This window comes from Schistocerca americana, chromosome 1 (assembly GCF_021461395.2).
Source record: "Schistocerca americana isolate TAMUIC-IGC-003095 chromosome 1, iqSchAmer2.1, whole genome shotgun sequence".
In the NCBI taxonomy this organism is placed as follows: domain Eukaryota; kingdom Metazoa; phylum Arthropoda; class Insecta; order Orthoptera; family Acrididae; genus Schistocerca; species Schistocerca americana.
In genome coordinates, this window is record NC_060119.1 from 473,387,077 (window position 1) to 473,413,672 (window position 26,596).

The window sequence follows — 26,596 nt, forward strand, 5'->3', positions numbered from 1 at the left end:
GCTGTCCCACCATCCTTGATGGATTATCATCCACTAGAATGTTCTGTTGGATGTAGGGTGGGAATGGGCACCACTGTAGGTGGGGTGGAAAGGACCTTCCTCATTTCAGGACATGATGATAGGTAATCCAAGTCCTAACAAAATATGTGATTCAGTTTTTCCAGTACAGGGTGGTATTAACAGGTTCATGGGTGGGGGTGTGTGGGGAAATGGGAAGGGGGATCTGTTTGGCTACTAGATCTTGGCAGTTGTGTCTGTCTGTGAAGGCCTTCTTGGTGTGAAAGGGATGACAGGTGTCGAAATGCAGATGCTGTTGGTGGTTTATGGGTTGAATTTGGACAGACATGAGGATGGAGTCATCGTAGAGGAGATGGTCAATATTCAAGAAGGTGGCATGCTGGGTTGAGGAGAACAAAGTGAAGTGGATGGGAAAAAGGGTGTTGAGGTTATGAAAAAATGAAGATATGGTATCTTGGTCCTGTGTCCAGATCATGAAGAGATCATCAGTGAACCTGAACCAGACCAGGGGTTTGTGGTTTGGAGGGACTAGAAAGGTTTCCTCTAGGTGACCCATAAACAGTTTGGCATAGGAGGGTGCTATGCAGGTGCCCATGGCTGTGCCATGGATTTTTTTGTATGCCTTCTCTTCAATGGAGACGTAGATGCGTGTTAGGATAAAGTTGCTAAGATTTGTGAGGTATAAGGTAGTGGGTTTGAATGATGTTGACAAAGGTAGTGTTCAATAGTGGCAAGACAGTGAGTGTTAGGAATTATGGTGCATTGGGATGTGGTATCAATAGTGGCAAGTACAGATCCAGAAAGGAAATGTGTGGGGTTAGTGGAGAGTCTGTGTAGGACGTGGTTGGTATCTTTGATGTGGGAGGCTAGATTTTGGGCAACTGGTTGGAGGTGTTGCTAAGTGCGGCCGAAATTCTTTTAGTGGAGGCACAATACCCATCTATAATGGGGTGGCCAGGATTTTTGGGTTTGTGGAAATGAGCATGTAGAAGGTGGGTGTGTGGGGTGTAATAGGAACATGGAGGCAAATGGATTCAGCAGAAAGGTTCTGGGAATGGCCTAGGGGTGTAAGCAGGGACTGGAGGTTATGTTGGATGTTTAGTATTGGATTACTCTGGCAAAGTTTATAGCTGGAGATATCAGATAATTGGCAGATGACTTCTGCCAGATAGTCATTGCGATTAATAATGACAATGGTGGTACCTTTGTCTGCAGGTAGGATGATTAGGTAAGGATCAATCCAAATGAAGTGGTCCAATAAAAATTAAGTTGGTTACCCTTGACCATTTTAAAATATTTTAATTTTTGATATGTTATTGCCCTATAATTGAGACATTCAAAACAGTTTTTTTTTTTTTTTTTTTTACCTTTCGCCTTTACTGCATGGCGGCCATTTTTGTTTGAAAGCACCCGATGATGTTTCAGTTTAGAGACGTTAGCAAAAATATGAATATCTCTGCACTGCACATTGCAATTGACACCGCGCGGCATTAACCGAGTGGTCTAAGGTGCTGCAGTCATGGACTGTGTGGCTAGTCCTGGCAGAGGTTCGAGTCCTCCCTCGGGCATGGGTGTGTGTGTGTGTTTGTCTTTACGATAATTTAGGTTAAGTAGTGTGTAAGCTTAGGGACTGATGACCTTAGCAGTTAAGTCCCATAAGATTTCACATTCATTTGAACTTTTTTTTGCAGTTGACATGACTGTTTTTAGAAAAGTGTCCTCTATAACTTTTCTCACAAAATACCCTAAATTCAAAAATAACCAGTCAAAGTGACCTCCCAAGTTTGATATAAAAAAAAAAAAAAAAAAAAAAAAAAAAAAAAAAAAAAAACCCTGTGGTTTATGAGAGTATTTTTTCCTATAGCTACATATCATACACTACTAGCCTCATATAGAGCAAGAACACTTACAAATGTTTCCTCAATTTTTTTTGAGTTTTTGAAATTTGAAAATTTTCATTTTTTGTAAAGTTTAGGGTTTATCATCTCAGGTGGGACTGAATGTAAAAATATGATTTTTGCACAGTTTGTACACTTATGTGATAGCAAAGTACTGTAAAAATTTCAACATTGATATCTGACTGTGAACAAAAATATGAATTTTTGAAAATGAGGAGATAATTCACATTACTCTACAACTTATCTTATGGCTGTTGCCTATTCATGTGTGATATTGGTGGGATATAATCAATTATTATTGAAGTAAGGTACTGAATTACATACAAAAAGTGGAAACATCACTGAAATTAACATTTATATTATTTTGAGACACTTAAAATAAATATTTTCAACTAACATCCTTCGAGATGCAACTGTCCCTAAACCTGGTGGAGCATGTTAAGAAAACTTATTACTTCAGACAGTTTCTGTGGTATAGAAGAAGACCTCCCAGTTGCTGTGGTAAGTTCAAGTACTGAAAGTTTCCTTAAAACATTTTTCATTGGTATCCAAACTTTGTCACTAGTAGATTTCTTGAATTATGTTCTTGGGCCAGCAGGGTGGTAAAAATGCACAGAAACATCATTGTTTTCCAAACTTATTCTTTCAGCCTCTGCAAGCCACCACTGTCCATCATACACACATGCCACTATGTCATTCAACATTAAAGACAGAAATGTAATTTTACTGACACAATTATCCTCATAAATTCGGTTTATGATGTTACATAGCATCAAACTAAGTTTTCTGCAATGCCAAGGAATTTGTGGAAATGCCCTGTTCATTTTATTGCTGTACACTTTTCAAATCTGGTTTGAAGTATTGTGTCATATGCAAAACCCCTTCTTCTTTCTTAATCAGAAAATAGGTAATGCCTTTAATATTATCCTTGCAAAAGACGTACATGTACTGTACTGTGAGAATTTGGTCTGTGGTTGGTCTTTGTAGGCTGGCTTTACTTAATTTACGTTTTGTTGTACCTCCTACTCCATCACGTGCATTTTTACCATGGCAAGATGCAAAAAAGTGCCATTCAGCCTCCAACCCAAAGTCTACTTTGCGGTTGCACAGATTTGAAAAATTCTTTTTGTTCTTATACTGACTACCACTTGCATCTGAAAAGTATATCAGCTTCTCAACACTGGGAAATTTTTATTTTATGTAATTTATTACATACTTTTGAAACACATGTACAGCCAAAGTGTTGTGCTCCAAGTAGTCACTTAGAATGCAAATTGAAGAACTGCAAACTTCATCTTTCACATTTTTAAAGTAGAGAATAAATGGATGCACTGTTTCCTGGTCATTGACCCAGTGGTATTTTTGTATTGCATCCTGAATCACACACGTAAAATTTTCTGCAAAATCAGCTGGCACTATGCATTCAGTTTCATGAAGTTGTGCTTTTTTGTCCTTCAAAAACATACTTTGGATTTTAGAAACATAGTGGTGACTTTTGAGTTTTTGTAAGTTATCAGTTGAAGATTTCAAGTACTCTTCCTGAGATTTAACCACTGTTATCATTTCTGCCCTGTCATTAGTGACCCACTGTTTGAAGGTAATACTGTCTGGCATTTCCTCATCATATTTGCGAAACAATTCAGTAACGGTTTCCTTACCAGGGCATTTATTACACAAACTCATCATGCAGTCATAACGGTTAGTGTCACAGATCATTAAATCTAGTAACTCTTTGTAGTTAAGATAACTGAGTTTTGCACCCACAATCATCAGTTTGACATTTTGATGATATAAACAAACACATACGGAGTGTGTCCCTGAGGATCCAGCCAAAATACACCACTTATGGTGGAGGTCACAAAATTTTGACCTTCCAGTTTCACATTCAGAATGAGAATTTTTAAAAGCTGCATAAAGTTCATTTAAATTTGACAGCACTAGTCATTTCTGCTTTGTTACTTTAATTCCATTTATAACAATTCTTTTGCTATCTTTGCAACATGGGCACATTCTACGGTTTTCGTCATCTTAAAAAAACTGCTGGATCTTTTTAATTGTTTCTTCACTTATACCTACTCCTTTCTTCTTTCCTAAAACTGGCAGAATGCCTTGCTCTTTCACTAATTTTTGGGTTAGTTTAACCAAATGATGAGAAACGTTGAATCCATGAACAATTTTTCTCTTGACCATGAGTCAGGGAGCAAACTTAAAATTTTAACATTTCCTCTTCAGTTATCAGTGAACATTTCATTTTTAATTTCTCTATTAAGCTCAAATATTCAGTGTCAGATGATGTTAGTGGTAGGTTTTCTTCTTCTTTAGAAATAATGTTGGTATCTGTATTATTAAAGCATGATTCCAAGTCTTTTATAATTTTGTCTGAAATTTATTGTACCTTATTTTCAATAGCTGCTTTTCTTTTTCTACTATTTATTATTTTCAATGCAGGAGATACGTCTAACTTAGAACAAGCAATATCCAATATGCTAACAGCTTCCTCATTAGGAATATAAATGTCATTTACAAGGTTACATGATTCTGGTTCTGGATTCACAACAAATATTTTTGAGTAACAATATGGGCACAGTGAATTTCCAGGAATCACATTACTTTTCACTTGGGAAGCTGTTTCACTCTCTCATAACAAGGACAAATTTTCAGATTTTACTTCCCTCAAACCTTTCGTAACAGGCTTTTTATGAACTTTAAGTGGATCACAGCACTTTCTTCCAAAAATTTGGTTGTAGTTCAGAATATAATTCTTCTCATGATACTCACACACTGATGTTACATAAGAACTTATGCGAAATTTAAACAAAGTTTGTCTAACGTCGTCACAGTCATTGACATTTTTCAAGTTTTTTGAAACTGAACCGTAAACTGTTTTGTGACAAACTTCACTTGCTATCTGTCCAACAGAGCACTGTTCATCCATGTTATTGCATTCCAGCTAATCTCTCAAAATTAATTACAAATTACACACGGAACAAAGCACATAACACATTCTGTACTCTCGATGAAGTATGTACATCCAATCTAACAGAGGTTTCAGAACAGACTAACTGCAACAGTGCCACACCCAGCAATAATGTGCTTCTACAGTGCCACACACAGACATAATGTACTTCTTTATTGACAATAAACCTAAATGTAAATGGGCTTTTTAATTACCATAGAAGAAAAGCAAAAGCTCCTATTGTTTAATATTGCATTATTAAAAATAAATAAACTAAATGAATATTGAGTGATAGTGTTAACTAAATAAATGTCACAAATAAATTTTATTACAATGAAACAATAAACCATTTAAATAGGCAACAGCCATAAGATCAGTTGTAGAGTAATGTGAATTATCTCCTCATTTTCAAAATTTGTATCTTTGTTCGCAGTCAGATATCAATGTCGAAATTTTTACAGTACGTTGCTATCATATAGGCATATAGGTGTACAAACTGTGCAAAAATCATATTTTTATATTCAGTCCCACCTGAGATAACTAATGCCAAACTTCTGAAATTTCAAAAATCCATAAAAAATTAAGGAAACTTTTGTAAGTGTTCTTGCTCTATATGAGGCTAGTAGTGTATGATATCTAACTATAGGAAAAAATATACACTCATAAATCACTCCTTGTTTGTTATTTTTGAGCCTGAAAAGATGATTTTTGAAAATTTGGATACCAAACTTCGGAGGTCATTTTGAATGGTTATTTTTGAATTTAGGGTAGTTTGTTTAATAGGCAGTGTTGTAGAGGACACTTTTCTAAAAACAGTCACGCCAATTGCAATGTTGTAACTTAACCCAGTGCAGAGATATTCAAACTTTCACTAATGTCTCCAGACTGAAAAATTGTTGCACGCCTACAAACAAAAATGGCCACCATCCTGTTAAGCTGAAGATAAATTATTTTAAAAAACTGGTTAGAATTTCTCAAATGTAGAGCAATCGCATGTAAAAAAGTTAAAAAATTTGAAAATGGTCAAGAAACCATCACTGGACCACTTCATATGGATTGAGCTTAAGGATGTGTTTTGTGGATGTGTGTGGCTGCCTTTGTGCTGCTGAAAGGTTGGTGTTCTGAGACTTAAGGAAGGATGGTGAGGCCAAGTTGGAGGTAAGGAATTCCTGGAAAGTGACCAGAGTGTGGTTAGGTGGGAGGGGATAAGGATCACGGTTGGATGGTCGTATGAACTGGGAAATGCAGGGTTCAATTTTGGAGCTATATCACTTTGGTTGTAGGGATTAATGGCGAAGAAGTGTTTCCATTGCAGGGATCGGGAGGAGGAGAATAGATATTTGACATGTACAGCGTGGTTAAATTTGGGTGTAGGGCTAAAGAAGAGGCCTTTGAGTAGGGCTGAAATTGCTGTGGGGCTGAGGTTTTTGGTGGAAAGGTTAACAACAGAGTTCCGGAAATGTTTTGGATCTGGATTTAGTGAGTGTTTGTAGGGAATTTTATGGGATATGGCAGCAAGACAGGGTCTGGTTGTTATGAGGGTTTGATGAGGAGTAACATTGTGTGTAGAATAGGGATTGGATAGTGGTGCCTGAAGGTGGCAGTAGGATGTCAGCAGGTTGGATAACTTATGGAGGTGATGTCTAATAATTCTCCTACAGGTGTTTGAAAGCAAGGGGTTCAGTTTCAGAGATGTATGTTGTAGAGATCAACAATAGCTCTATCTTGTGGAGGAGCAGAGGTGTGTCTGGTGGGGTACCTATGCCATGGTTCTTCTTCTCCTCTTTTTTTTCCCCCAGGTGGTTTGTGATTGCTAGGGTCTGGCAGAATCTGAAAAGGTGAAGGTCGTTGTGAAAGGAGGGGTGATCCCATCCAAGAGACCAACCATAAAAATTCCTGTACCTACAAACTATGCCAGAATAATCCCATCCCAGAGGTCCAGCATAGCCACCAGTCCTTGCTTAAACTGTTATGCTCTTTCCAGAAACTTTCCTCTGAATCCATTCCTCTCCTTGCCACTATGACACCCCACACACAAACTTTCTACATGCTCCTCAAAATTCACAAGCCCAACAATGCTGGATGCCCCATTATAGGTGGTTATTGTGCCCCTACTAAAAGAATTTCAGCTCTCATTGACCAATACCCCCAACCAATTGCCTGAAATCTACACTCTAACATCAAAGACTTTCTTCACCAACTCTTCACCATACTGACCCTTTTACTTCATGGATATACTCATCACTGGTGATGACACTTCCTTATATACCAACATCCCTCATGCCCATGGTCTTGCCACTATTGAACGCAACCTTTCCCAGTGTATTTCAGACTCCAGAGCCACTACCTCATTCCTCATACAACTTACTAACCTTATCCTTAAACAGATCTACTTCTTCATTGAAGGGAATGTATGCAAAGAAATCCACAGCACAGCCATGAGGATCCACATGGCGCCCTCATTTATGTTTCAGGTTCACTGATTATATCTTTATGATCTAGACTCAGGGCCAAGACATCCTATCCGCATTCCTTCACAAGCTCAACACCTTCTCTGGCATCCACTTACTTGGTCCCCCTCAACTCAGCATGCCATCTACCTGGATGTTGACCTCCTCCTCTCTGATGGCTTCATCCGCACGCCTGTCCACATTATACCCACCAACCCAACAGTACCTGCATTTTGACAGCTGCCAATCCTTCCACACAAAAAAATTGCTCCCGTACAGCGTGGGCCCTCAAAGATGGCATATTTGCAGTGACAAGAACTCTCTTGCCCAGTATGCCGAAAATCTTGCCAAGACCTTCACAGACAGGCTCTATCCCCCAGACATAGTGTGCAATCAGATATCCCATGCCACTTGCCCACACACCCCCAACCCTCCCACCATCCCCATGAACCAGCAACACAGGATTGCCCTTTTTGTCATCTGATACCAACCAACCTGTGCTATTTCCCAACACACCCTCAAACCTCCCACTACCCCCCCCCCCCCCCTCCCACCCCCAAGAAACAGTTATCAGTTATACAGGAGTGCGCCGTTCCTCACCCAATACTTTCCCGCACTGGAACAACTCAATCACATCCTTTGTCAGCGCTTCGATTTATTATCATCATGTCCCGAAATAAGGGAAATCCAAACTAAGATCCTTCCCACTCCTCCTAAAATGATAATCTGTCACCCTCGCTATCTCTGCAATGTCCCAGTCCCTACCCCTTGCCACGAGGATCAGGTCCCAATGGAAGACCCAGTGCAACACCTACTCAATCCATCCAAACAGCAATTCCTATTCCAGTCCTGTCAAAGGCTTATTCTACACCATCAGATACCAGGCCACATTTGGAAGCAGTCATGTCATATACCAGCTCTACTGCAGTCATTGCACAGTTTATATTGGTATGAATACCAGCCAGCTATCCCCTAGGATGAATGGTCACTGCCAAACTGTCTGTGGCCAAGAACATGGTAGACCACCCTTTGACACAACATGCTGCAGCTGAGCACAACATGCTTGATTTCAATGGCTGCTTCACACGCCAGGCCATCTGAATCCTGCCCTCTACCATGAGCTTTTCTGAACTGCTCAGATGGAAGCTATCCTTATGACACATTATCCACTCTTGAAACTATCCCAGCCTCAACCTATGGTAATCTATTCTCCCCACGTCCTCCAACCAACCTGTTCCGTCCCCATCTGTTGTATCACCTCCTCCCTACTCACATCCCTTCATCTTCATTGAGCCACCCTCTGCCACTGCACCTGTCCATCTTTCTCCTTCTCCTTCCGCACTCCTCTCCTTTTCCATACCCACCTCCCTGCTACACAGCTTCCCAATGCTGCAACTGGCAGACTTGTCATGCCTCCATCCCTGCATGCTCTGCCATACAGTCCTCCCCCCCCCCCCTCCCCCCCCCTCCTCCCGTCACCACTGCCCATGTTCTCTTATCTCTCACCCTTCCCTGGCCCACTCCAAATTGCCGCTCAACGTTACAATTGCATCCCGGTCCAAGCTGCCGGTGATGGCAGTCATATGCATGAGGTGTGCTTGCTTGTGGGAAAGTGTGAGTGTTTTCTTTTGTGAAGAAGGCTTGGTAAAAAACAAAATGTGCACCAGGTGTACAAGTATGAAATCCGGATGTTTTGGTTAAAAAACATGTTAAATTCAGAAGAACAATAATTAGTGTTTTATTCAAACTATGCTCCATCATTTGTTATACATTTTCACATCTTTGTACGAACCAGAGCTCTGCTAAGCAAGTGTGTGACCCATCAATGCAAATAAGTGGCAATCAGAGGGAGCCAAGTCAAGTGTGTAAGGTGTGTGGGTTAGAAATTCCCAGCTGAGTGCTTCCAACAGGTCGTGAACCTTTTTTCCGTATGTGAAGCAGCATTGTCCTGAAGAAAAATGACTTTGTTGGTAACGTTTACTATTAACCATTTACCCAGGTTTTAACAGCTCATAATAGACCACTCTCCCCTGGTCCCACCAAACGCAGACCATTGTCTTTCTCCTAAAGTGATTCGGTCTTGTGGTTGATGTGGATGGTGTGCCTGCATCTACCCATGATTCTTTGCACTTGGAGTTATCAATGGAAATCCAATTTTTGCCCCCTGTAACTGTACGATGCAAAATTGACTTCCTTTTGTACCGAGTGAGCAATATGTCACATGTGTTTTTGTGCTTTTCCATTTGCCTGTCATTCAACTGAAGTGGTACATATCTACTGGTCTTCTGAACCTTTCCCATGTCTTGTAGCTGATTGCAAACAGCTTGTTGATTAACGCCCACTTGCTCAGCAAGTTGTTTTTGTTTTTGCGAATCATCTTTGTTCAACAATACTTCCAATTCGACATTTTCATAATTTTTTGGCAGTTTTCCAAGTTCCTTACCTACAACATTGAAGTCATCATTTTTGAAACGCTGAAACCATAATTCACACATACCATGTGATGGAGCATGTTTACCATAAGCTTAATCGGTATGATTCAGCAGCAGTTTTCTTCAAACGAAAATAAACAATTAATGCTGTCTGCGAATGGTCTTTCGTCAGTATAAATTTTGACATACTGAACACAACAGGACAACACTATGTGCAAAGTTTTCAAATTTATCACTTGTGCACATCTGACTCTTGTTGATGACCCAAAAGAATGGTGCAGTGTCAAATCTTTATAGCACAAACTGCATTGGTGTGACATCTGTTGTCTGAAATCCGCATTTCATACTTGTACACCTGCGAACAGTCTTTTCGTTCTGCATGTCTGAAACTCAACATGTCATCTTTATACTGAGTAACCATACACCGTTTTCCTAATATTGTTGATATTCTAAGTTGGTGTTTAATTTTATAGTATCTTTAACACGACTACTGCTTTTGTTCTTTAGTGAGTAAGTGTGGACACACTTGGTCATGAATTTCATCACAACCATTATCTCAATGAAATTTCCTTTTGATTGTGACAGCGGGACATTTAAGTTGATTGCTATTATCTCACATTGTCTCAAAGGAATAGAACTGTGCATGAAACTTTAAACTCATCCGGTGTAACCTCTCTTTCCTGGCATTACTTATAGGGTTTTGGTATTGTGGTTACTTTACTGGCTGCATTCCAATATTCCTGCACTAAATACTTCATTGTTCCAAAGTAGATGAAACTCTCATGTATATATCGGATAAGTTATTCTACTCTCTGGTGTTAGGAATTGGCTCCAATGGTTTGAATTCAGGTTTACTCTTTAATTCAGTGTGTAATGAAGTAATTTGTGCCATTAAAAGGAACAATGTCCTGTGAGCAACTATAACTACGATACATTGTCCCAGCAAATAACATTAAAATTTTTCGAAGCTCCATACGATTGCTTTTACAGGGTGTCCATAATTAAAATTTCAGATTTCTGTGGAAAGAGAACCACTGTTCAGAATGATGTCAAATTTTAACAGAATATCATTGTTGCAGAGGGATCGACAAGTGTGTGTGTGTGTGTGTGTGTGTGTGTGTGTGTGTGTGTGTGTGTAGGGAGGGGGAGGGGGGATTAATGAAAATTGGATCAATAGATGGCACTGTAAACATCAGAAAATACACACCAGCGGATGCGCAGCACATGACTCTTCCTCAGTTTGTGTGCCAGATGCCCAACATAACTGTCTCCATGAAGGCTTGCATGCTGCTGGTGAAGCTCTTTTACAAGAACAGGACTGTGCGCCAGTAGTCCTACAGAAGTTCTGGACACCTAAGGGTATGGAAAAACGCATCAGTCTTATGTCTGCTTCTAGAGGAAATGATTACAAAATTTGAAAAGACATGTTCCTTTGAAGTGCAGTGTGACAGAGGAAGGAAAACGGTTGATCCAATGTTTGTTGAAGATGTAGCCACAGCATTACAGGAGGGGTCGAGCAGTGGTGTGCTAACATGCAGTGCAAGGGAAATTGCATGAATGTTGGCCTTCTACCAAGCACAACACATAAAATCATAAGAAATATCCTGCATTGCTATTCATACAAAATCACCCATGTTCAGGAGTTGCATCCTGCTGACCTGCCAGCAAGACATATGTTCTGTCTGCAAATTCTTGCTTGCATGGAAGTGGACAGAATGGCTATGGAACATTCTGTGCACAGACAAAGCTCATTTCCATCTCCTAGGACATGTCAGTACACAGAATTTCAGAATATGGGCAATGGAAAATCCACACACACACACACACACACACACACACACACACACACACCAACCATTACCACTTCATTTTGCAAGTGACCGTGTGGTGCGAGTTGATGGCATCATTTATCAAAGGGCCATATTTTTTCGAGGAGGCAGGTCCTGTGGGTCCCGTTACCTGTACCGTTATTGGTAAGCGCCATTCAGTGGCCTGGATGTGTGTAGGATTAGTTTTCTATGCAAGATGGCAACGCCTGTGCACATTGCACAGCCAGTGAAGAGGCTGCTGCAGAGGCATTTTGAAAATGCTACAATTTTCAGCCATCATTTCCTTACAGCCTGAATCTGTGATACTACTAACCATGGGTTTATCTGAAAGATGTTGTCTTCAGTGCTTGAATTACAATCATAACTAAGTTGTAGGCACTCATAGCGCAACATGTTCTGAGCGTGACCCCTGAGATGCTCCGATCTGTTGTGGAACATGCTGTTTCTCATTTTCAATTTGTGGGTGAAAACGGGAGAGAGCATATTGAACATGCCATGTGCCAGCCTCATGACGATTAAAAATCAATGTCATTTTGCTTTTTGTGCAGTTTTAGGCCTCAGTACAATTAAAAACCAATTTTTGCCCTCCGATGTGGTACAATCTTGCTGTAGTCCATGGTGCCACAACTGTTGACTGCTGAACTTGTGTAGTCATGCACACTGAACTGTACATATGGTGTAATGTGCAACTCAACCCATATCCATTGTATTGCGATTCATCTGTCAGTTGTATCCAACCCCATTTACATTAAGACCCTTACAGCACCATCTATTGGTAAAATTTTCATCAATAATATGCCATTCATCAATAATATGATGTTCAAATTTCATCTCATTCTGAGAAGTGGTTCTCTTTCTACAGCACTTTGAAATTGGAACTTTAATTATGGACACACTCTGCACTTCTTACTCAGTCACTGTGTATTCTCATTCACATGCTACCATTGAGCAGCATGCAAAAAATAAATAAATAAAACATATAAAAATAAAATAAAATAAAAGTAGAAAATAAAACAATAAAAAAAACTCTAGTTTGATGTTCAGTGTCCTCATTCACTTTTTTACATATCATATCAGTTACTGTCAGTGTGTAAAAAATATCTTTCTACCAAATCAGAGATATATGAAATTTGTGCATAGCATAAGTTTGATCTTTATGCCTGCTACTTGTTCTAGATTCCAACTTCAAAGAGTATTTTCTTTGAGAAATTTGAGTAATATTGGTTCTACTAAACACTGCTTATCAATAAACTCCCTATGGAAGCCAGATAGACCTAAAACTTCTTACTCATAGAACAGCAGTATCTGAAAAACAATTATAACACTGGTCTCTATATACCTGATGTGCTTCCAGAACATGTGCAACTCATGCTATATGAAAATTAAAAGTTAACTAAAATGGACTCCAGATGTAAATATCCTCTTTATTCATTGAAATAATTCTACAAATTTATACAAAATAAAGAGGAGCTTGTAAGGAAATTATAAGCTTGAGAATATTAATTATGTTGACAAAAAATGAAAATGAAAAGTAAATAGTTTCATGCGAATACTTTGATGTTGTGTCCTCTGCAGTGAAATAGGAAATCTAATGTTCTTTCTATGCCAGTGTAGCGGTTGTAGAGCTACAATTTACAATAATTTTCTTTTTGCATGCAACTTTGCTTTCAGGGCACTGATAAAGTGAAGACTACTGGCTGTGTAAGACTACAATCACTGCTAGATGAAAGCAGTGAAGGTGGAGACTTATGTTTGCTGCTTATACATGTGTATGACACAGTTACATTACAGCAGACCAACTGGAATGTGGGACACGTGGAAATATGCCAAGCCTTGGGAGGATTGCTGGCAGTGTCTCAGGAAGCAACGCGCATGGCACTTGCGCGAGGACTCCTTAGCTCATTACTTTCACGTTTGCGAGATCACCATGCCTTTCTGAGCCTAGAAGCAGTGGACAATTTGCTGAATAAGAGCAATAAAAAAAAGGTATTTCTGATTATACACGTAAGTTCTATACAAAAACAAAATTGCTGCTATTTTGAGAACACATGTAAATTCTGTTGCAATTTCCATATCTTCACTTAAACACACTATTTAGTATGTTGTTTTCTTTGTTTAATTTCTACTTCACAACACAATTTGTACAATTGTCTAGAAGCATCCAAATTCGCTTTAGAATAAAACTTTCTGTTGGTCTTTGCTAACCATTTCTTTAACTTGTATAATTTGCAAAGTCTGCTACAGTTGCCTTATTAAAATGATTAAAAATCACCTGACACTTGTTTTATTGTTGTACATTTATAACATTCTCATGTTAAGCTATACCATAGTAGTTGCTGCTGCCTCCATTTAATCCAGATAGAAACTAGAGCACAACTCCATGTGTAGTAACATGTTCTGGTACCTACCACCATACTCATAAAAAAGCAACATTTGCAATATCATCTGCTGATGCTACTCTCACCTAACCAGAAATCTTGGCCCTGTTTTCATATTACCTTACTCATTTCTACTGACTTTTTGAGACCATGGCTGTATACAAAATACTAGTTGCTGCTTTACTTGTTTATTTTAATTGTAACTGATGCTCATTCATTGTAAATTTAATATAATGAAATGTATATAAATTATAAATTTTGAGCTCTCACATCGGTGTTCATATCATAACACCACTGAGAGATTCTTTGGCACTGTTTTATCTGTTATATCACCATCTTTGTTTACTGTCTCCCATGTGGCAAAAATAATTCACTGTGTGTGGCTATTGCTCTACACTGTATGCCATGTTTATATAACAAAAAAATATATTATGTATGTTTTACTATATTGTAAACACAAGCTCTTGGCATTGCAACATAATGGTGCAAGAATTTTAACACAAGTAACATGAAACTAATCCAATTCTTTCTGAGAGATTTGTTTACAATTGTTTTCATTGATCATTAGGTACAGTTACAGTTAAATATATTGTTTTTATCATCACATTTTGCTGTAGGACACCACAACCCCACAGCTCTTTCATAGGTACTGTGTGGCCCACATGGGTCCCCGAGCTGTTGCAGCCTGTCTTCTTTCGTGGGCTGCATTCCCTTTCCCATATCCACTCCTTCTCATCCTGCTTCTGCTGCCCACCCCCCTTCCTACCTGTGTGTTTGGTGTTTCCCTGTCCAACGACCTGGCTGTTCCCTTGCTTTTGCTGTTCCCTTTTGCTCTTGTGCCTTCTTTTTTTATACCTTTCTGTGGTTCCCCTTGGGATTTGACCACCCTTTCTGAATTATTTTTGTAGTGTGAACCATTTGGGGAAGAACTCCATTCCTATGGTGCGGATCCCTCTCCCGCATTCTTCCTTCCCTCCTTCCTTCCCTGCCATAGCGCCTCCCTGCCCCCTCACTAGGTCACCAGCATTTGTAGCCAGTCTGCGAGGTGGAGCCATTTTGTATCCATCTGGCTGAGCCCCCGACAACACTGGGATCACACTTCTGGTACCTGAGATGTCACCACCTCGTGTCTGCCTAGGAGTGATTGCTAGTCTTTTTAGGGCACTAGAACTCCCAGCAATGAGCACCATGCCAGGCAGCGCTAGCCATGGCTGGGTGGTGCCCATGGGGTGAGCCCCTGATCAGAGTGGGTGGTACCAGAATGGACACTGCATATGAAGTGTGCGAAGTTCCATACTACTGGCCACTCTTCTGGGGCCATCTCTTCAGATGGTAACAGTTCTCTCTCTGATCATACTTTTGCTTCCTCAGTCTTACCCTCCCTGGCCACTACATGTGAGGAGGGCCAGGTCTGCCGTCTTGGGGTGAAACCCTTTCCCCGCTACTTGGTTTGTTTCAGGACAGATAGTAATCCAGTACAGCACAAAAAAAGGCCATAAGAAAAAAAACACATGTAAGTTAAATAAGAAAAGTCACTCAAACAGCCAATGAGATTGTTAAATTAGAAACAGGAGAAAACTGATTGAAACCTCTTCTGCCAGTCAGTCGGCTTCCCTTTGGGCCTGCAAGCACTTGGGAGAAATCCTGGTAAGTGTCACTCCTCACCAGTCCTTAAATATGAGCCAGGGCATTATCTTCCACAGGGACCTCCTCCTTCAATCTAATGAGGAACTCAGGACTAATCTGGCATGGCCCAGTGTTCATTTCATCCGGAGAGGTCCTAAGGACAATCACGTTTATACGGCACTTTCTCCTGCCTATTTAGGGGGACACAATTCCGGAAGAAGTCAAAGTTATGGTTTACCATTGTGGTGTGAAGCCCTATAACACACCTCCCATATGCTGCTTCCTGTGTCTGTGTTTGGTCACATTGCTTCATGATGTGAGGCAAATCTTCTATGTGGTGACTGTGGCTCCCTCTCCATGAGGAGAATCCTTGCATCCCACCGTCCAAGTGCGTGAACTGTTCTGACCCACATTCTCCTCACTCACCAGATTGCCTGATCTATAATGAGAAAAGGAACATTCAGGAATTCAAAACTCTTCAAGTTTCTATCCTCCTCTGTGGCCCAACAGAAATCCGACTGTCTCCACCCAGTATCTTTAATTTCTACCTTTGCTTCTATTGTGTCCTTTCCTCTCCTTCCTTCCTCCCTCCCTCCTTATGTCCTGTCCCCCTTCCCTATCCTCCTCCCTGGCGGTTCTCATTCCTTTCGAAACCATTCCTTGTCCTCAGCCAGAGAAGAAACCTTCTTCTCTAACAACCCTCAGGGGTGAGGCTTCATCTAGGGGGCCACCTCCCCAGGACAGTAAGCCTGTTCCTTTAAGTCAGACACAGGACAGGGGCTCTGTGGGCCTCAAGGCTGCTTGTTCTCTTTCAAATCCTAATATTGCTGCAACTTGCTCTCTTCCCAACCACACTTACTCTCACCCTCCAAAGAAGAAGAAGGAGGAGGAGGAGGAGGAGGAGGAGGAGGAGGAGGAGAAGAAGATGATGATGATATGTAAGTCTCAGGAAGAGGCCCCCTCCCGCCAACATCCCAGGTGATGTTGCCCCCTTCCTCTCAATAAGGGTCTGATCTTACACGCATGATGGATGTCACTCCGTCCTTACCAGTGACAAACAATGAATTGGCACAATGACTAATTCTGGCCTGTTTTTTGTCCATCCGCCCTCGTGTACTACTTTCCTCCAATGGATCTGCAATGGTTACAATTGTCACCTTCGGAATTACAATCTCTTCTTTCTCTCTACTCCGTAGGTTGTGTTGTATTGGAGGAATCTCATTTTGTGATACTCATTCGCTGACTCTTCATAGTTTCCAAGCCTTCTGCCGGCACCATGTCAGCCCTTTGCAAGCCTCTTGTGGTGACTGTACATTGGTCTGCACAGACATAGTTGATTCCTGGATTCCTCTTCATACTGCGCTGGAAGCGGTGGTCATTTGGATCCATTACAACTCTGTGGTAACGATTTGCGATGTTTATGCCCCCCCCCCCCCCCCCCCTCGCCGTCCCCCAGACCAGCCTCCAATGTTTTCTGCTCTTCTTGCCCTCGTTCGACAGCTCCCTCACCCCTTCCTCCTCCTTGCATATTTTAACTCCCATAACCTTCTATGGTGTGATACTGCGAACATTGACCATGGCAGGACTAGATCTCTGCCTCCTCAACACTGCAGCCACCACAGACTTCAGTGTGCCACTTGGCACTGTCTCGGCCATTGATCTTTCCATTTGTAGCCCTGAGTTTCTCCCCTCTATTCAGTGGGGAGTTCATGATGATTTGTGCGACAGCAATTATTTTCCAGTTGTCATAACTTTTCTCCAGCTTAATTCACCTGGACACCCTCCCAGATGAGCTGTTACTAATTCAGATTGGAATGCCTTTTCCTCAGTTGCCATTCCAACCACTCCACCACGCAGCGGCATTGATGAGTTCGTACAGAGTTTGACCGACGCCATCATTTTCGGAATTGGCTTCTTTGGCATTTCTTTCTTCCTTGTGTTCTCCCTGATGAAAGACAGTCTCTTGGTGCACTTCCAAAATTGCTGCAGCTATTAAAGACAGCCATCATGCACTCAGTTGCTGCAAACAGCATCTAGCTCTTGACCATCTTCTGGCTTTACTCAGTTTCGTGCCTGGCCCCATTATCATGTTATATATGAGAGACAGATTTTTTGGGAATGATATATCACTGACGTAGTGTCCCCTATTCCCTCTTTGCAGGTATGGGCAAATATCAGGCACATTTTTGGCTGAAATTCTCTTAAAAGTGTTCCAAGAATTCCCATGAATGATTTTATCCTCACCAACCTCGACTCTATCGCTGAACATTATGCTCTGCAATTTTGCTCATCCTCAATGTTGGTTCATTATCTATCTGCATTCCGTCCTCTCAAAGACTGTTGGAAAGACCCCCTTTATCTTATGTTCCTTGCTGCCTGGAGCCTTGTAATGCCCCATTTAGTGAGTGGAAGTTTGTCAGCACCCTTGCTCTCTACCCCAACACAGTTTCTGGACCAAACAGGGTACACAACAAAATGCTTCAACACTTATCGGTGGATAGCCAACATCGTATACTAGCCGTTTTTAACCGTCTCCAGAGCAAGGGAAGATTCCATTTCCTATGCCAAAAAAGTATCTTCATTGCAGTTTTGAAATCAGGTAAACCATCTCTTCAGATGGACAGTTATCATCCGATCAGTTTGACCAATGTCCTCTATAAGTTGCTTGAACTTACGGTGTGTCGAAGGCTGTACTGGATCTTTGAATCCTGGGACAATTTAGCTTCAACAAAGGGTGGCTTTCGCTGAGGCCGGTCGACTGCTGATAATTTTGTCCACTCGGGGTCTGCTATCCAAGCTGCTTTTACTAGGTATCAACACTTTGTTGCAGTCTTTTTCAATCTGCATAAAGCTTATGACAAAACTGCACCACCATATTCTTGCCACCTCACATAAATGAGGCCGCCTCGGCCCACTCCTGGTTTTTATCTGGAACTTTCATTCATATCACGCTTTTCAGGTACAAGTTGTCGTTCACCCACAGCACCTCATATCCACAGGAGAATGGGGTTCCGCGGGGTTTTGTTTTGAGTGTCCCCCTATTTTTAGTGGACATCAATGGTCTGCTGGTTGTTGCGAGGCGTATGGTGTTCCCCTCTTTTTAGTGACCATCAATGGTCTGGCGGTGGCTGTGAGGCCTGTGGTGTCTCCCTCTTTGTATGCTGGTGATTTTTTCATTTATTTCTGTTCTTCCATGATGAGCATTGCTGAACGCAGACTGCAAGGAGCAATACACTAAGTGCAATCTTGCACTCAGTCATGGTGTCCATTTTTCAGCCGTCATTCCCATACAAACCAACCCATCCGGATCTGTACCTTGATGGCCAGTCCTTCAATGTAGTGGATTCTCATCATCTTTTGGAACTGGTCTGTGATGCCCAGTTGACATGGCTTCCCAATCTTCGTCTACTAAAGCAGACACATTAGTCGCACCTCAATGCTCTTTGATGTCTTACCATTGGCAACAGAGGCATGAACCATTTTACTTTGATTTGGCTCTATGCAGCATTGGTCCAGTCACCCGTCTAGATTACAGGAGCCTTGCATGCAGCTCCTCATAGCCTTCAACATTACAGATTCAAGACCTGATACACCATTGTCTGGCAAGACTGGCAACTAGCACCTTTTGGACTTGCCTCGGGATCAACCTTCTAGCACAGGCAGGGGTTCCAAATTTGTTAGTTCTGTGCCAACATCAGTTGATCACTTATGTTTTATGCATTCACTGCTCCCCAAAGTACCCAAACTACCATCCCTTCTCTCCAGATACAGAGATCCACTTCTCGCAGTAGCAGCCCACATCTGGGGTTACAGTTGTCATCTGCATGTGACCCCCCCCCCTTTTTCTGAAAGTCAGCCTTCCTCTCTACCACCTCTTCTCTGGGCCTGCTAGCATACACATCTTTGGTGCATCTTTCGTCCACAGTTCTGTCTTCACCTATCACAAGGTCCAATAGTCTCGGCTCATCCTGAGGCCTTACACCCACAGTTCTCCATTTTCGGTGCATTTCAGGTTCAAAAGTACTCTATACTGATGGCTCGATGGTTGCCGGTGAAGCTGGATTTGCTTACATTAATGCAGGATGTAATGGACTCTGCTTCTTGCTAGATGGCTGCAGTGTTTTCACTGCGGAGTTGGTAGTCATCTCTCGTGCTTGTGTTTATATCCATTTCAGCACTGGTGAGTCCATCCTCATCTGCAGTAACTCTTTGAACTGACTTACAACCTCTTGACCAGTGTTACCTTCACCACTCCTTGGTCCTGACTATCCAGGATTCCCTTTTTACCCTCGGACAATATGTATGCTCCATGGTCTTTGACTGGACACCAGGTCACATTGGGATCCCGGCGAATGAACTCACTGACAGTCTGGCCAAATTGGCTGCTGGCAAGGCACCTTTTAAAAAACGTTATTCCAGAACCAGAGCTGCAATGGATACTGCGCAGTCAAGTTCTAAGGATTAGTAATAGAGAACTGCATACTGTGACATTGCTGAACATACTACAGGTAACAAAGGAAACCATGAATTTGTGGGCCATGCAAGCCTCTTGCAAGGTCTTCACCGTCCTTTGCCAGCTCTGCATCAGCAGTACTTAGCTGACTCATGGTCATCTCTGTTGTGATGATCCTCCTCACTGTCATTGTGGTGCCCGTTTGATAGTGGTCCACATTTTGCTGGGCTGTCCTAACTTAGCTGCCTGTGACGGACTCTAAATTTTCCTGAGTTGTTATCCCTTGTGCTAGGGGTGATACCTCAGTGCCTGACCTGATTTTACAGTTTACTCATGAAGCAGGTTTCTCTAAGCAAGGGCGCCGCTGCCTTGTTGGTCTATTGAGGAATTGGCAGGATGCCCTGTTGCCTCCTCTGCCCCAAACGAGCAGTGGCCGTCTGTACCTGGTGGTTTGCCCCAGTCTTTGCCCTACTCACTCTTTTGCTCTTCTTCCCCCTTTTCATGTGTTCTAATTGGCTTGGTGTTCTTCCTCTCCGTGTGCTTCTCTTGTCCTGTCCATGTCGCTAATCTTTTCTGCTTTTCTGAGTATTGTTGGGTGGGGTGCCTTGTGTCTTTGGTAGATGCTGGCAGGGGGGGGGGGGGTGTCCCCCATTGCACTTTCTGACTTTGGGGCATCCAGCTGCTCCCTGGACAGGGCACCTAACTTCCATTCTTCTTTTCTCCCCTTTTCTTCTTCTTTGTTTCTTTCTCTAGGCTTTATTGACCTTTGGTAGACTGGGATTTTCTTTCTTTGGTAAGCAGTTATTTTGACTTTCCTGTTCCAGGTAGATGGGACTGATGACCTCATAATTTGTTCCGTTCAATCAGTAAACCAATCAAACAACCAAAATCCCAAGGAACTTCCATCACAAAGGGGGAAACCGAACCAACAACTAATACAAACAACAACAAATGTAATTTAAATGTGAACAGCCATCAGGTGATGACCCTGTCATCTTGAAACTGGTAACAGCCCTTTTTGTGTACATAAATTGCATTATTAACGTGGCTGGTTGCTGTTTTCTCCTTTGCAAGATTCAACATTTACATCCCCATTGAGTTTAAATACAACTAGTCAACATCTGCATCTTCCTCTCATTCCATCTAGGTGTGGAATGCAGGAAAAATGAGTGCCTAAATGCCACTGTGCACCCTGTAATTGGTTTAGTCTTGTCCAGTGATCCCTATTGGAGCAAGGTGATCCAAAAAGAAGGAATAAATTTCAGCTGATGCCTGCATATGAAGCCTTAAGAAGTTGGTTACTGCCCAGTGACCTAACAGAAGGTACAAATTTTTGCATTTCAATTCTCCATGATATGGCAGAGGACACTTTTTCCAAATGACTCATCTTTTCAAATGAATTGATGTTTCATCTGTGTATTGGCTAAAATAAACCACCATAGTGTAAGAATTTGGTTATCATAGTGTAAGTATTTGGGTCATGAAATCCTGCCATCATCATTGAATTCAAAAGACACCCACCAAAACTGAACAAGCGCTGTGCCATTTCTGTTCACAAAATTTATGGGCCTTTCTTTTTTGCAGAGGAATCTGTGACGGGAGTGTCATACCCAGACATGCTGCAAAATTGGTTGTTTCCTCAACCTACAAAGATTCCAAGGATTTCATTTTCATTCACGACAGTGTCCCACCTCACCTCCATCTTGAGATGTCGTGGTATCTTAACGACACCATCCCACAACATTGCATTGGAAGAGCTGGACAAGAAGATCTTGTTCATTGCTTTTGACCTCCCAAGTCACCAGACCTCACACCTTGCAATATTTTCTGTGGGGATACATAGAAGACAGAGCCTTTGTCCCACTTACAGCAATTACTCTTCAAGAGCTGAGAATCGTATTCTTGCAGCTGTCAATTCAATTAACAGGGACCTGTTGATTCTTGTGTAGAATAAGATGAACTATCGTTTCAATGTTTCTTGAGAATTGCATGATGCTCATGTTGAGTGTATGGTATACAGGGTTATTACAAATGATTGAAGCGATTTCACAGCTCTAAAATAACTTTATTATTTGAGATATTTTCACAATGCTTTGCACACACATACAAAAACTCAAAAAGTTTTTTTAGGCATTTACAAATGTTTGATATGTGCCCCTTTAGTGATTCGACAGACATCAAGCCGATAATCAAGTTCCTCCCACACTCGGCGCAGCATGTCCCCATCAGTGAGTTTGAAAGCATCGTTGATGCGAGCTCGCAGTTCTGGCACGTTTCTTGGTAGAGGAGGTTTAAACACTGAATCTTTCACATAACCCCACAGAAAGAAATCGCATGGGGTTAAGTCAGGAGAGCGTGGAGGCCATGACATGAATTGCTGATCATGATCTCCACCACGACCGATCCATCGGTTTTCCAATATCCTGTTTAAGAAATGCCGAACATCATGATAGAAGTGCGGTGGAGCACCATCCTGTTGAAAGATGAAGTTGGCGCTGTCGGTCTCCAGTTGTGGCATGAGCCAATTTTCCAGCATGTCCAGATACACGTGTCCTGTAACGTTTTTTTCGCCGAAGAAAAAGGGGCCCTAAACTTTAAACTGTGAGATTGCACAAAACACGTTAATTTTTGGTGAATTGCAAATTTGCTGCACGAATGCGTGAGGATTTTCTACCGCCCAGATTCGCACATTGTGTCTGTTCACTTCACCCTTAAGAAAAAATGTTGCTTCATCACTGAAAACAAGTTTCGCACTGAACACATCCTCTTCCATGAGCTGTTGCAACCGCACCGAAAATTCAAAGCATTTGACTTTGTCATCGGGTGTCAGGGCTTGTAGCAATTGTAAACGGTAAGGCTTCTGCTTTAGCCTTTTACGTAAGATTTTCCAAACCGTCGGCTGTGGTACGTTTAGCTTCCTGCTTACTTTTTTCGTCGACTTCCGCGGGCTACGCGTGAAACTTGCCCGAACGTGTTCAACCGTTTCTTTGCTCACTGCAGGCCGACCCGTTGATTTCCCCTTACAGAGGCATCCAGAAGCTTTAAACTGCGCATACCGTCGCCGAATGGAGTTAGCAGTTGGTGGATCTTTGTTGAACTTCGTCCTGAAGTGTCGTTGCACTGTTATGACTGACTGATGTGAGTGCATTTCAAGCACGACGTACACTTTCTCGGCTCCTGTTGCCATTTTGTCTCACTGCGCTCTCGAGCGCTCTGGCGGCAGAAACCTGAAGTGCGGCTTAAACCGAACAAAACTTTTTGAGTTTTTCTACGTATCTGTAGTGTGTCGTGACCATATGTCAATGAATGGAGCTACAGTGAATTTATGAAATCGCTTCAATCATTTGTAATAGCCCTGTACTGTCTGTGTAAACATTAAACTTTGAACTGCCCTCTATCCAGTGGCATGCACAAAGTGTTTCTATCTGCCATAATATGTCTGTAATAAACAATTAAAAGCTGTTCTTTCTCTTTGAATCAGCATGTATATTTTTAAATTCCTTACCTAATGCTGCTTCTTGACACTTTTTAAGTAGTCTCTTGCAGGTTAGTTGGTGTCTGTATTGCCGGCCGCGGTGGCCGAGCAGTTCTAGGCACTTCAATCCAGAACCGCGTGACTGCTACAGTCACAGGTTCGAATCCTGCCTCAGGCATGGATGTGTGTGATGCCCTTATGTTAGTTAAGTTTAAGTAGTAGTTCTAGGGGGCTGATGACCTCAGATGTTAAGTCCCATAGTGCTCAGAGCCATTTGAACCATTTTTGGTGTCTGTATTTAAATACCTGTCACACTCTCCCATATCAAACTATAAATATATCCTTCTTTGTATATGTTCATTGTCTCATGCTAGCTCTATTTGGTATTGGTCCCCACAACTTGAACAGTATTCTAAGAGAGGTCACACAATTGTTTTGTAAGCAACATCCTGTACAGATTGATTGCTTTTTCCTAGTGCCCAAACGATGTAGTCTACCCCCCTGCCATATATATATATATATATATATATATCCGGGGTTGCGTAGACAAGAGCTTTCAAATGCCCCCATAAATGAAAGTCAAGAGAGTTGAGGTCAGGAGAACGTGGAGGCCATGGAATTGGTCCGCCTCTACCAATCCATCGGTCACCAAATCTGTTGTTGAGAAGCGTACGAACACGCCGACTGAAATGGCAGTAGCTCCATCGTGCATGAACCACATGTTGTGTCGTACTTGTAAAGGCACATGTTCTAGCAGCACAGGTAGAGTATCCCGTATGAAATCATGATAATGTGCTCCATTGAGCATAGGTGGAAGAACAAACTAAAATGAGCTCTAACATGGAAATTAAGCGTTTCCGGACACATGTCCTCATAACATCTTTTCTTTATTTGTGTGTGAGGAATGTTACCTGAAAGTTTGGCCGTACCTTTACGGGATACTCTACCTGTGCTGCTAGAACATGTGCCTTTACAAGTACACACATATATACATACACATGACAATCAAGCTTTCGCAACAAACTGTTGCCTCATCAGGAATGAGGGAAGGAGAGGGAAAGACGAAAGGATGTGGGTTTTAAGGGAGAGGGTAAGGAGTCATTCCAATCCCGGGAGCGGAAAGATCATGAAGATGTCATCAATAAATATGTACCAAACTTTGGGTTGGCAAGCCTGGGTAACCAAGAAGGCTTCCTCTAAGCGACCCATGAATAGGTTGGCGTACGAGGGGGCCATCCTGGTACCCATGGCTGTTCCCTTTAATTGTTGGTATGTCTGGCCTTCAAAAGTGAAGAAGTTGTGGGTCAGGACGAAGCTGGCTAAGGTAATGAGGAAAGAGGTTTTAGGTAGGGTGGCAGGTGATCGGCGTAAAAGGAAGTGCTCCATCGCAGCGAGGCCCTGGACGTGCGGGATATTTGTGTATAAGGAAGTGGCATCAGTGGTTACAAGGATGGTTTCCGGGGGTAATAGATTGGGTAAGGATTCCAGGCGTTCAAGAAAGTGGTTGGTGTCTTTGATGAAGGATGGGAGACTGCGTGTAATGGGTTGAAGGTGTTGATCTACGTAGGCAGAGATACGTTCTGTGGGGGCTTGGTAACCAGTTACAATGGGGCAGCCAGGATGATTGGGTTTGTGAATTTTAGGAAGAAGGTAGAAGGTAGGGGTGCGGGGTGTCTGTGGTGTCAGGAGGTTGATGGAGTCAGGTGAAAGGTTTTGTAGGGGGCCTAAGGTTCTGAGAATTCCTTGAAGCTCCGCCTGGACCTCAGGAATGGGATTACCTTGGCAAACTTTGTATGTGGTGTTGTCTGAAAGCTGACGCAGTCCCTCAGCCACATACTCCCAACGATCAAGTACCACGGTCGTAGAACCCTTGTCCGCCGGAAGAATGACGATGGATTGGTCAGCCTTCAGATCACGGATAGCTTGGGCTTCAGCAGTGGTGATGTTGGGAGTAGGATTAAGGTTTTTTAACAAGGATTGAGAAGCAAGGCTGGAAGTCAGAAATTCCAGGAAGGTTTGGAGAGGATGATTTTGAGGAAGAGGAGGTGGGTCCCGCTGTGATGGAGGACGGAACTGTTCCAGGCAGGGTTCAATTTCGATAGTGTCTTGGGGAGTTGGATCATTAGGAGTAGGATTAGGATCATTTTTCTTCGTGGCAAAGTGATATTTCCAGCAGAGAGTACGAGTGTAGGACAGTAAATCTTTGACAAGGGGTGTTTGGTTGAATCTGGGAGTGGGGCTGAAGGTGAGGCCTTTGGATAGGACAGAGGTTTCGGATTGGGAGAGAGGTTTGGAGGAAAGGTTAACTACTGAATTGGGGTGTTGTGGTTCCAGATTGCGTTGATTGGAATTTTGAGGTTTTGGAGGGAGTGGAGATGGAAGTGGGAGATTGAGTAGATGGGAGAGACTGGGTTTGTGTGCAATGAGGTTTGCTGGAAAGGTTGTGAAGGGTGAGTGAGTTGCCTTTCCGGAGGTGGGAAACCAGCAGATTGGATAATTTTTTGAGGTGGAGGGTGGCATGCTGTTCTAATTTGTGGTTGGCCTGTAGGAGGATGCTTTGAACAGCCGGTGTGGATGCAGGAGAGGAAAGATTGAGGACTTTTATTAAGGATAGGAGTTGATGGGTGTGTTCATTGGCTGAGTTGATGTGTAGGTGAAGGATTAGGTGGGTGAGGGCAATGGATTGTTCAGTTTGGAACTGGTATAGGGACTGATGGAAAGAAGGGTTGCTGCCAGAGATGGGAACTTTAAGTGTGAGGCCTTTGGGGGTAATGCCAAATGTCAGGCAAGCCTGAGAAAATAAAATATGCGAGCGTAATCTAGCTTGGGCGAAGGCATGTTTGCGGAGGGAATGTAAATAAAATTCAGTGGGGTCATTGTGGGGGTGTTGTGAGGGTGACATGGTATTAGAAGGTGGAAAGTGTAACATGAGGCTGAAATGAAAAGGAAAAATATATATATATATATATATATATATATATATATATATATATATATATATATATATATGGGGAGAGATAAAGGTGAACTAGAAAGCAAATAACCAGAGCCACTTCCTCGGCCCCTCAAACCCAGAACCTC

The 26,596-nt window shown here is 42.1% G+C and overlaps 1 protein-coding gene across 1 annotated transcript in view; it reads left to right on the forward strand.

Moving 5' to 3' along the window:
* LOC124603708 (rotatin) overlaps positions 1-26,596 on the forward strand; it is a 417,493-nt gene that overhangs the window by 317,773 nt on the left and 73,124 nt on the right. Inside the window, exon 26 of the mRNA XM_047136418.1 lies at positions 13,255-13,569. Within this exon, the coding sequence (XP_046992374.1) occupies positions 13,255-13,569 (315 nt within the window). The remainder of the gene's footprint in view (positions 1-13,254; positions 13,570-26,596) is intronic.